General features: G+C 37.0%; 2 protein-coding genes across 9 annotated transcripts; one reads left to right on the top strand and one right to left on the bottom strand.

Moving 5' to 3' along the window:
- Window positions 1-2296: 2296 nt before the first annotated feature.
- On the top strand, window positions 2297-8700 carry LOC148877017 (sulfite exporter TauE/SafE family protein 3-like). 7 transcript variants are annotated; one of them, XM_088980223.1, is made up of 14 exons: window positions 2297-2597; window positions 3349-3686; window positions 3836-3995; window positions 4125-4414; window positions 4777-4841; window positions 4942-4981; window positions 5817-5878; window positions 5970-6056; window positions 6149-6199; window positions 6338-6408; window positions 6582-6801; window positions 7737-7830; window positions 8111-8251; window positions 8341-8700. In XM_088980223.1, exons 4-14 carry the CDS (start codon window positions 4216-4218, stop codon window positions 8415-8417), a joined length of 1107 nt encoding a protein of 368 aa, XP_088836349.1. In that variant the 5' UTR covers window positions 2297-2597; window positions 3349-3686; window positions 3836-3995; window positions 4125-4215; the 3' UTR covers window positions 8418-8700. The 7 variants fall into 7 exon arrangements, with proteins under 7 accessions (XP_088836349.1, XP_088836334.1, XP_088836355.1 ...); XM_088980208.1 differs by having other exon boundaries at window positions 2429-2597; window positions 4214-4414; XM_088980229.1 differs by lacking the exon at window positions 2297-2597 and adding an exon at window positions 3180-3239.
- Window positions 7176-11106, bottom strand: LOC148877018 (Mitochondrial transcription termination factor family protein). 2 transcript variants are annotated; one of them, XM_088980252.1, is made up of 2 exons: window positions 10165-11106; window positions 7176-7443 (listed from the first exon to the last, which is right to left on the bottom strand). In XM_088980252.1, exon 1 carries the CDS (start codon window positions 11014-11016, stop codon window positions 10171-10173), a length of 846 nt encoding a protein of 281 aa, XP_088836378.1. In that variant the 5' UTR covers window positions 11017-11106; the 3' UTR covers window positions 7176-7443; window positions 10165-10170. The 2 variants fall into 2 exon arrangements, with proteins under 2 accessions (XP_088836378.1, XP_088836387.1); XM_088980261.1 differs by having other exon boundaries at window positions 7176-7469.
- Between the last annotated feature and the right edge of the window lie 443 nt (window positions 11107-11549).

Here is an 11549-nt window from a genome sequence, read left to right on the forward strand (position 1 = left end):
AATAATTTGTAGACAACTTTATTGTTTTTATGGTATGTGGTAGGAATGGCAATGGGGCAGGTTCGGGGCGGGGATTATATTCTCCATCCCCGACTCCAACCCCCAAATCACCCTCCATCCCCGTCCTTAATCCCCGGTGGGGAAAGGACTTCCCCCTCCATCCCCGACCCCGACGGGGATGAATTTCCCATCGGAGACCCGAATCCCCAATAAGATATGTATATACACTAAGAGAGAGAGAGAGAGAGAGAGAGAGGACTGTTGCGAGAGTTGAGATCGGCAACGAGAGAGAGTTCAACAGGCAATGGCAACATCGGTCGGTGACTCGGCGACGATAAACAAAGGTTGAAGCAACTCTTCTTTGAGTAGCTCTTTTCTATCACTCGAGTATATCCTCTATCCAATGTCCGACGGGTGAGTGGCGACAGTGAAGAGACGACGGTCGACGAATCAGCAACCGGCAACCAAGATGAAGAAAGAGTGAAAGACGAAGGTTCAAAGATAGAGTCGCCAATGAAAATTCAGAGACATAATTCTCTCTTCTCTCTGTCAAAGTGTTTTATGTTTTACTATTGAGGGTTTTAGTATTTTATTATTTTTTAAGTTTTAATCTTTAAAAAAAATGAGTAATAATTATTGTACTTATATAAAATATTAATCGAGGACATATCAGGGCAGGAATTACATTCCCCGTCCCCGATCGGACATTCAGGGGTAGCCCCAACCCCGCCAAGGTTCCGACCCCATCGAATCGGGGAGCCCGGATACCCGTCGGGACGGAGAAAATTATCACCCCTAGTATGTGGAGGAAAGAATTCTTGATTATCAAAGAATCTTACACACGGCAATGTAATGGGCCCCAGAGGATTCCTCAAAATGAAAGAAATGGGTACAGTTATCTAAGCCAGCTTCTTTCATAAAAAATGAAACCTAATATGAGGTTAATCCAACTACAGTAGCTTTCAGATAATTAATGCTGACAATGAATGAATTGGCTCCGATCCGATAAGACTTGATTATAATATATAATTGTAATTTTAAAACAAAAAGAAATCTCAATTAAAAATATAAATTACTCATAAAAACATGTCATAATTAACATTTTAAACTTCCTTAAAATGTTGATTAGAATTACACTTGTAAAATGTGAACCAATGAAAAATAAATAAATTATAATATAATTAATTGAAATCTTGATATGATATGCAATAAATATGATGAATGAATTATAGTTAAATTCTTTAAAATTTTAATATATATTTTTTATTTTTTTATTTTACTATTCTCTCATTTTATTCCCTAAACTAATTTTTGTTTTCAATGTAAAACTCTACTTTCGATCTGTATTTATTGACACTTGGATGGTGTAGTTTTACATTGAAAATCGATGTAAGCTCTATTCACGGTGATATAAATATTTACATCGATAATTAAACTTTTCAAAATTATAAGGATTCATTCATTTAAACTCCATCAATATATTTTTGCATCAATAAATATTTACATAAAAAACAAATACAATTTTAATTTTCACTTGGCAAACAGAAAATGCTGATATGTAAAAAATACTGTTAATTTTAGGTTTTCCCATACTCTGATTCTTACAGTTTAATATAATATTTTTTATTTAAAAGAAAAACACTTTTTTTTTTCTCATACACGAGCACAAAACGTGTCATTGCAGTAGTTAAAATAAGGGTAGATGGTAACTCTCATTAGTCGGTTGTTTCTAAAATCTGAATGTCGTGGTTTAATTGAATGATTATAAATTTATAATAAAAAAGCAGTTTTATTCCATTTTTATTTTTAGTAATTGAAGACATCATTGGTCCCATTCACCATTTCAAATTGACGGAGTTTAGATTTAACGCTTGTCGGACTCCTTTTTTGATCATTTAGGCGCCCAACCCACCTCAATTCTTTTTATTTGAATTTCTCTCCTCCGTTCTATCTCACTTCTCTCTCACCGAATATGCTACAACCTCCGTTCTATCTGAAATGACAATAGATTTCTCCACCAGTGAATAATCTTCAGCTCGAGAAATATCTGGATAGTTGAAATGATAATGAAATTCTTTCACACAGCAAAATTAATTTCATAAATTCTAAGTATCGATCTTCTTTTAATAAAAAAACAAAAAAATTGGAATGGAAAGCAAATCTCTATTACCCATGGATTAGGCATGAATCTTTTTCAGATGATAAAAATGTGTGAAATCTTACAAGCTTCCCTAATTTCACTAATTAATTGGGCTGCGTTTGGTTATAAAAATTAAAATAGGAGAGACAGAAGGTTGGTGGAGTTTTCAATTCCCCAAGTTCAATAATCTACTACTGTATGTATGAATTTGGGGCTCTTCATTCTCATCGACCCTCAATACCCAGAACTCAGAAGAATAAAATATCACTTCTAGTAAGAAAGAAAAGTGAAAAATCATTTCCTCACGAGGAGAAACATTAACAGAGAGTATATGCTGGAATCCGATAATAGTTCTTGCCTTCTTGGTACAACAATAAAGAACTATTATGTAAGATGAAAGCTAACAAGATGCTTTATTAAACGGCAACAGGATGAGGAGCCATTAATTCTTTCAAAGGTACATAGTTTTTTCATACATTTCAATTATGTAGAGACACTACACGCCATTGCAATAATCAGAGAGCACATGGAAATCGGAATTTGGAAATTTAAAAACAGAGTAAGAGAGAAATATGGCGCTCAATTGAAATCACTTGTTTCACTCTTTTGTTTGACTATATAATTTATTTCCTTTACCATGTGATAGATAGATCGGAATATCTAAAACCAATTGTTTTCTTTGAGATCTATTAGATTTAGAAGAACCACCCCCGGTTGCTTCTTTGTGATCTAAACGACTAGAGCTGAATGTTGGTGGTTGTAGAATGTTCGGTTGAACTAGAGAGGAGAAGTGGGAATGTGGGATACAACGCAAGATAAAAATGAAAATAAAAAGAATGAAGTGGGTTAGGCACCTAAATGAAAACAAAAATAAATTGAGTCCAAGTGACGTTAAGTTTGAACTATTAAATGAGACCAATGATGTGTTTGATTGAGGGGACAGAAAATTTTGTGTAAATAAAAAATGGTATAAAATTTTATAGAAATTTCTCTGTATAATCAAGAATGGTATAAAACTTTATACTAATTAATTTTATCCGTATTTGGAAGGAGAGTTCAATCACGATCCACGTAAAAGTCCATTCCATTTTAATTTCGTGTATGTTTTGGAGTGGAGTTTAAAGTATTTAGATCAATTCTACATCGATTTTATTAATGTAAAGCTTTACACTCTTTCCATTACGGTTTTAAATATACGCAATCCGCAGGCAAGTAACGCGAATTCCAGGACGACGGAGTGGAGTCAGTCAGTCAGTCAGAAGAAGAAGAACAAGGAAAAAAAAAAAAAAGATCACACGCGCGCGCGCCCACGCACTGCGTCTATATGGCTCCAGTTGTTTTGAAACAGAGACCTGTAGAAGCAACAGCATGGGTGGTGGTTTTGGGTATCATAATGGTGAGTCGGGTGGGTGGTGCAGAGAGTCTCTCCAGACATGTTTGTGGAGAAGTTTCGGCTGGGGAGGAGACGGGAGAAGAAGGTTTTATGGTCAGGCTCGTTAATTTCCTGTGGCAGAGAGGGAAATATATTTATCACCATGTTTGGCCGGTGCGCTCTCTCTCTCTCTCTCCATTGTTCTTTTCGCTTCATCATTTTCTCCCTAATACAAAGACAGATTACCACCAGTTCATTAAATACAAAGATCTTCCTCCTTGCTAATTATTTTTTATTAATGCTCTTGGGGATGTCTGTAACAGGAGATGGAGTTTGGATGGAGATTGGTACTGGGATCAATAATCGGATTCTTTGGAGCAGCAGTGGGCAGCGTTGGAGGAGTCGGTGGTGGTGGAATTTTCGTGCCAACGCTCACCTTGATCATCGGCTTCGACCCCAAATCCTCCACTGCCATTTCTAAATGTTCGCAATAACCACTTTATTTATTAACCACTTTTTTTTTTTTGGTATTTACCAATTGATACGTTCTGCAAATATTTATAAGCTACTACACTGTTTAACTTTAATGAAGTTTCTACTCGGTTTATGCAGATTTCTGGAGAGATTATGACATATCTGCTGCCTCAATTTTCACTGTTTCACTGTTTTTTTTTTTTTAATTTTGATATTTATTTTGGCAGGTATGATCATGGGTGCAGCGGGGTCAACAGTGTATTACAATCTGAGACACCGGCACCCAACGCTGGAGTTGCCCATCATTGATTATGATCTAGCTCTGCTCTTTCAGCCCATGCTCATGTTAGGCATCAGCATTGGGGTTGCCTTCAATGTCATGTTTGCTGATTGGATGGTCACTGTTCTGCTTATCATCCTCTTTCTGGGTAAAATAACTTTTTACTAAAAACTTGATCTGATTCTAGTGGGAAGTCATGCTGTTTCTTGGGTTCTTGAGAGGTTTTTTAGGGGAAAAATAATGGGAATCAAGCCCCAATGAGTTGCATCATCTAACCTATCAATTAGGCCATTTTCTCTGTGTTGCAACCCTTAATTTCACTTGCTGAAAAGAATCTCAGCTTCCAATATATTAAGTTTGAAGGGGATAAAAAACAAAGAGAAGGTTCTTTTTTACCAAGGAACTAGTTTTAATCTGTTTAGTATTCAAGGCAATTATATGACTATACCATTTCTTTTTCTAATCAGAAATTGATGCTCCGACTGACTCGGTGTAAATTTATGGTGGTAGGTACATCGACTAAAGCATTATTCAAAGGCATAGAGACTTGGAAGAAAGAGACTATAATGAAGAAGGCAAGTTTCTTCACTTGCTATATGCCTATATATTGATTCCCTACAGCTATCTCCTTCTTGGACTTGATTAATTAATGGTTTTCTATTTACTTGACTTAAGGAGGCGGCCAAATTATTGGAGTCAGAATCTAAACCGACTGGTAAGTTGCCAAAGATCCCTCCAAGCAAAACTTGAAAAACTTCCTCATAAATATCAAAACATTCAACAGATGGATTTTCCTTGTTAAGTTGATAGAGGTGAGAGAAAAATGCCCAGGACATCCAAAGACGTTCCTGGGCTTTGAAGCATTCAGAAATCCAGAGTAGAGGAAAGAGGCAACAGTGCATTCTTTCAGATGTTTTAACTTCCCTAGCCAAATTGAGAAATAAACCTCCCTTTAGGATTATGATGCTATTAGAAATGGTACAAGGGTGGTGCTTTGTTTTCACCAAGTGAAAGAAAAAAGCAAAGGGAAATGCCCCACTATGCTTCAAGACACTCCTGGTCATGATTCAAACACAGACACACTAAGTAACTTAGCATTATAGCACAGAAATAACAAATAAGAATAAACAAGACGCAAGTGCTTTGTTTTCACTAAGTGAAAGAAAAAAGCGAAGGGAAATGCCTCACTTTGCTTCAAGACACTCCTGGTCATGATTCAAACACAGACACACTAAGTAACTTAGCATTATAGCACAGAAATAACAAATAAGAATAAACAAGACTCAACATCCTCCTCCCCTCCACCGTATTGGTCAGGCAGGCAGGATTTGAAGAATGTGTATTCTCTGCATCTTATGAATTGCATGCATTTTAGGGAATTGGAAACTACTATTTAGCAAGTTTCCATTCTCCCAGAAAACAGATTTCCCGACCAAATCTCAAGCTGGCTATATGGCCAAACTATCTGATCTTAGAATTAGTTTTTATAAGGGCAAATAAGTACCAAGGATAATTAACTTAGTATCAGTATCTTGTTCTTTGAATTTCAGATGGTCCTGGGCTGGAATACAAACCATTTCCAAGTGGTCCAAATCCATTGCTAGATGATGAGGTTATTCTGCATATGCTAAGTTATTTGTACATTAACCAACTTCCGAATATTCTCAGACTTGCACCCATATATTCTTGTTATCAAAATCCAGGTTCCATTGATAGATAACATTTACTGGAAAGAATTTACGCTGCTTGTGCTTGTGTGGGTGGCCTTCCTTGCTGTACAGATAGTTAAGGTTAGTTGCCTAGGCAGTGATGCCATGCACTGTCCAATTTATAGTTTGGTTTTTGAATGCTTATCAACTTTCTTCTTTCTCAATGTCTGCAGACTTACGCCAAAACATACTCTTTGGAGTACTGGCTTCTAAACTTGATACAGGTGAGATTTCCATAAGAATATAACCATTCACAAAATGAACACGACAAAAAAAGGTATCTACTTAAACATAAACAATAGCTAATATTTTCACTTGGCTGCCCAAGTTGATAAGCAATCTAAGTAGAGAATTACCTCCAGGAATTTTCTACTTGGGGTGGTCTTCTAGCTCTGGAATCTCTCTGGTCTCACATAGATGCTTCAGTATTCAGGTCATAAACCCATTCGCCTATTTTATGATTGTCTTCTCTTTTTTGAGGCACATGCTTTTGAGTTGCCTAAGGAAGACAATTTACCTATTTACTAATCAGACACTTTTTGGATTAAGATCCCTTGATCTTCCAAAAGCCAGTTTGTATTAACATAGTTGTCTCGTGTTCTGAAGGTACCAATTGCTGCCTCTGTCATTATATGAAGCCATCTGCTTGTACAGAGGAAAGAGAGTAATTGCGTCCAAGGGTAAAGAATTAACAAACTGGAAAGTGCCCCTGCTTTTCCTTTACTGCTTCTGTGGGATAGTTGCTGGTATAGTTGGCGGATTACTTGGTCTTGGAGGAGGCTTCATCTTGGGACCCCTTTTTCTTGAATTGGAAGTTCCTCCTCAGGTATCCCAAGCATCAAATGCTGTTAAAGAATTTATCTCTCACTATAATTGATTATAATGAGATTTAAAACATGAGGCTTCCTAGGTTTAATGTACACTTTTGGGGGGGAGGGGGAACCTCATATCCAGACTCAGCATCAAATTATGCTTTCAGCCTCTAACAACAAACTGTTTTAACCACTTACACTTGCTCAATAAAAAATAAAAAATAAAAAAGAAAGAAAGAAAGTTATTAATTAGCATAATTTTTCTTTGGAAGTTCTTAGATGAAATTAGATCCTTCCATCTTCCTTACATGTTTCTGTCCAGGAAACTGTTCATGCACATCTTTTACTAGTGGCAGCTGAAGTGGAAATTTAAATTGGGTCCATATGGTTTTCTTAATTATGCTCCTTCCATGTAGTAAACTTGAAGCAAATAGTCTTTATCATGTCATACAAATGATCATACTTCTGGCCCTTATTACAAATGAAAATTAAGAAAACTAAGGGAAAATTATCCGAGTGGGAGTATGAAGTTGATCTTAATAGGATAAGTATGTCCATGACAATTCAGAAGGTCCTTTTTGAAATGAATTATCTGGATCTCCTCCTAAGCCAGCCCTCCATATGTCAGCAAATGCCTTTGCTACTTGCTCTGAAGCCTGCAGCAACAGTAGACAGTTTTTACCTGAAAATAAATAGGAGAACCTATATTTTTTAAACCCAAACGAGGGAAAATATTTTTATAAAATATTATTTCCTGACAATAAAACTTTATTTATAGATAAAATCATTCAAAAGAAGCTGCTTCTATTTCATATTTAAAGCTGCAAAAGTATTATGAATGGTTAGATAAGTCAGATTTGTAAAAGATCTTCATGTGATTAAAGATCTATTCTTCATGCTTTTAATATTGCTTCTCGGATTTCCTTTTTCACTTTTGCCCTTCTTGCAGGTAGCGAGTGCAACATCAACTTTTGTAATGGTTTTCTCATCCTCCATGTCAGTTGTACAGTATTACCTTCTCAAGCGTTTTCCGGTCCCATATGGTGAGTAGGATATATGGTGAACTTCCTCTTTAAAAGAATGGAAAGACATTAAATCCCTTTTACCTCAATAGAATAAAAAAAAGAAATTGACCTTGAGTAAAGGAAAACCAACCTGAGTAGTTGTGCTTTGTTTCTCAGGTCAATATAAAAACAAAAAAGGAAATGAAAGAAAGAAAGAAAAGAATCTACATGTAACTGGGCTATTATCCAATAATCATACAGGGTCTTGGAAGGATGGACTTGATATGGACCTAACAGGAAATTTTACTTTCTGCTGCAGCTTCCTATTTTGTTTTAGTTGCAACAATTGCTGCATTTACTGGTCAGCATGTGGTGAGAAAATTAATAACACTACTTGGCCGTGCATCAATAATCATCTTCATCCTAGCTATGACCATATTTGTAAGTGCGCTAAGTTTAGGTCAGTAGCACTCAACTTTGGTTCCAAAGGGATGTCTCAATCTCTTTGCTCATGAGAAAGGTCTTAACAGTCTACCTTTTACGCTGCAGGTGGCGTGGGCATAGCAAATATGCTAGAAATGCTGGAGCATAACGAATATATGGGGTTTGAAAGTCTGTGTCAATAGAAAAAAAAAAAAAAAACTTGTATTTTTGAATGTTGTCTGGGTTCTTATTGTATAATAGCCATGTCTCTTCCCCAACCAACTAGTTGCCAGTTATCTGAAAGTACAAGCCCTTGTGTATTTATGATACTATATATGTATCCTATTCCTAAAAAATGGTTGTTGAGACCTCATTGGCAGAGCTCCATTATGTCTACCGCCCCTCCCCTCTCAATTTTCCTTCTGAACAGGACTCGCCAATATTGGATAATCAATGAGTCACTTGGCAATTAAGTTAGTTCCATAATGGTGTAAGATGTTTCTCCTCTTCTTCCTAATAATGTGAAATAGCATGTGAGAGGAAGAAAGAATGCAGAAGTTCCTTAAAGCACTTCTGGAATACTGCTTCTTCCTTAGAAACAGAAAGAACGCAGACTCAGCATGTAGACACCCTTGCATGCATACAAATAATATCAATTACATGGCAAAAAGGGAACTAGTATTGAATCCGATGAGGTTTTTCATTTCCTTCTTTTTCCTTTTTTAACATGATCCAAGCAGAATTCCTTCTAAAGAAATGTTAAATCCAGGTACGCTTTTTCTTTCTTTCCTTTCTGAATGATCCAACCAAAGTTCCTTTTATGTTAAAACTTAAAACCATGGAAGCTTTTCTCTTCCCCTAACCTTTCCTTTTTTTATTTTCCTCTGGAATGATCTGAGCTAAGTTCCTTATGAAATGGACAAAGAAATTCTGGCCTCTTCAAACAATTTCTTTTCAAACCTCAAGCATCAAAAAGGAATGTTTGTCCCAGCTATCTGGGGTCTTGGGAGGGGTGGATTGGAACCTAATCTTTGGCATTTTTTGCATTTTTTACAGTGGCTGTTTGAGTTCACATTCTCACGATTGTCAGCTCGATATTTTACCATAACACCAAGCGTCAATTTAGAAACTCAATAAGGTTAAAACAATCGTTTGATCATACTGTTCTATTTAGCAAAATGCTATGCCAAAACAGCCTGTTATGCCTGTTTTTTCACTGGTTTTGTTTTTATAATTGGACACTTATTTATTTGTTCTTTTTATGGTAAAGCACTGTAATTTTAATGCTTTTCCCCAAATGTTTTATCCTTTGCCTGTGTTATTATTTTCTTTTTCCCCTTTTTAGAGCTACGCATGTTTCCTATTTAATCGAAATAAGTAGGAGATGTAGTACTTGCACATACACTAGATTTTTGGTTTTATCTAATCCTATGGAAGCTTTTAAGGCTCGAATTTGCTCTTTCACCAACATCCCAATCACAATCATTTTCCCTGCAAGTAGCTGCATAGCCTACATGGCAAAGTGCTCTGGTCCCTACAGAAGAGATGAACTTAGGGCATGAGAAATTTAGGCCCAATGAGAAAGCTCATCACTACGTGACTCGTTATTCCTCCATTCTAGTGAAAAAGCTAAAGAAAGCACTGGTGTCTGAAGTAGACACTACCAGTTCTAATTTATAAAGCTGAATAAATTTCTCAGGCAATGTAAATACGCCCCAGAAATCAAAACTCTAAATTGATGTATTTTGAAAATCTTCATTTGTTCTGAAAATGAACCAAGAACACAGCATGTCATTTCCTTCAAATCGAAAAGCAGTGGAACCCGATAAACTCTATCTCATCCACAGTTCTACTTACAAGTTACAATATTAACAGAGACGCACGCATAGAGCCTTTGTTACATGGAGAAAGAAAAAGCCCAAAGTCAAGGATTCATTAGTAATTCCATACCGAATTTCACTTCCACTTCGCATAAAATCTCTGGTCACTCCACAACAGCATCCTTTTCAATGGGACTTGAACATTTCTCTCCTTCAAATGCAAATGCCTCGGAACTATTCGGTTCTTCAGACTGAATGCGAAATATTGAGGAAACAGTTTCAATTCTTCAACGTCTCTCTTCATCTCCTTCACCAAGTATTCAACCTTCGGCCCCAGATTATTTTCAATGCTGTAACCGAAGATTGCAGGCAGCCTGACACAAACCTTAGCAGATTCCTCATCTGAAAACCCTAAGCTCTTCAAAAATCTGAGCTTTGGAATGAGCCTCTCGACGCGGGTGTTGAGCAGATGAGCATTGAGGGTAGTCGGTAAATTGAGATTCTCCAATCCCAATCCCCTGAGAAAGAGAAGAGTGGGTCTCAGACAAAATTCGACGTCAGAAAAGAGAATCCCGGGGCACCGAAGAATCAAACCACAAGAATCGTCGGGAGACGCTGTTAGTTCGTCAGTCAAGAAGTCGAAAACGGGTGCTATGTCAGTGGGGTCGACGTCGGAGGAGAAGAGTGTGGGGCAGATGGAGGACAGTCGGCGGAAATCCGCCTCCGAAAATCCATTGGATTTGAGGAAATTTAAGAGGGAAAGGATTCGGTCTATGAATTCTTGGGAAGGGGGTCTGTTGTTGTTTGAGACGATTCCTAGGGTTTTGAGGTATCGGATATTCTCGCGGTGAGAAGTACGGAATCGAAGGAGGAGCGGAGGGTGTGGATGAGTAGAAGAGCAGAAGCGGCGGATGTTAGGGGTTGTGTGGTTGGGTGAGATGATGGAGCAGACCGTTGGGATGTGGAGGGAGTTAAGAAGCATTTCCTTCCTCTTTGTTTTGTTGGCGGGAAAAGGTAACTAGCTCAGTAGCTCGCATTGGAGCTGAGAGCCTGAGATTTTTATAGGTTTTGGATGGGGATATTTGATGCTGCAACTGGTCCACTAAAAAAACTGCTCGAGTAGGATAATGCAGAGCGTATCAGAGGCACATCCCACCGTGTATTGAGAATATTTTTTATAAATAATATTACATGAATAGGGAAGATGCTTTCAATGCACATTATAGGTACCCAATTTTTGTTGGGCTTATTGTATGCTCCTTTTAATCCATAAAAGTTAGAAACATAATTAGATCAAATTGAGATTTTATAAAACCAAAAAATCTTCTTTTGACATTCATCATGCTAATATCATTAGAATACAATCAACTAGTGAATCCCAGCAAGTTTACAACGATCAATCTTGAAAGAGCCAAAATTTCATTATGACAGTTTTGATTTAGAAAATCTAGATTAACCATTTTCCTTTTATATCAAAACCATCCACTTGGCTCCTCACCTTAATTTGTGCCTATC

The sequence above is a fragment of the Nelumbo lutea genome, chromosome 1 (genome assembly GCF_056320005.1).
Source record: "Nelumbo lutea isolate HS-2025 chromosome 1, American lotus-T2T, whole genome shotgun sequence".
Taxonomy (NCBI): Eukaryota; Viridiplantae; Streptophyta; class Magnoliopsida; order Proteales; family Nelumbonaceae; genus Nelumbo; species Nelumbo lutea.

What these genes read in the sequence shown, in the direction of transcription:
- LOC148877017 (XM_088980208.1), top strand. Translation starts at nt 3,465, where the DNA reads ATGGCTCCAGTTGTTTTGAAACAGAGACCTGTAGAAGCAACAGCATGG. An exon ending in CTCCACTGCCATTTCTAAAT is followed by an intron (nt 3,996 to 4,213) that starts GTTCGCAATAAC and finishes TTATTTTGGCAG; the next exon opens with GTATGATCATGGGTGCAGCG. An exon ending in AATTGGAAGTTCCTCCTCAG is followed by an intron (nt 6,802 to 7,736) that starts GTATCCCAAGCA and finishes CCCTTCTTGCAG; the next exon opens with GTAGCGAGTGCAACATCAAC.
- LOC148877018 (XM_088980252.1), bottom strand. Translation starts at nt 11,016, where the DNA reads ATGCTTCTTAACTCCCTCCACATCCCAACGGTCTGCTCCATCATCTCA.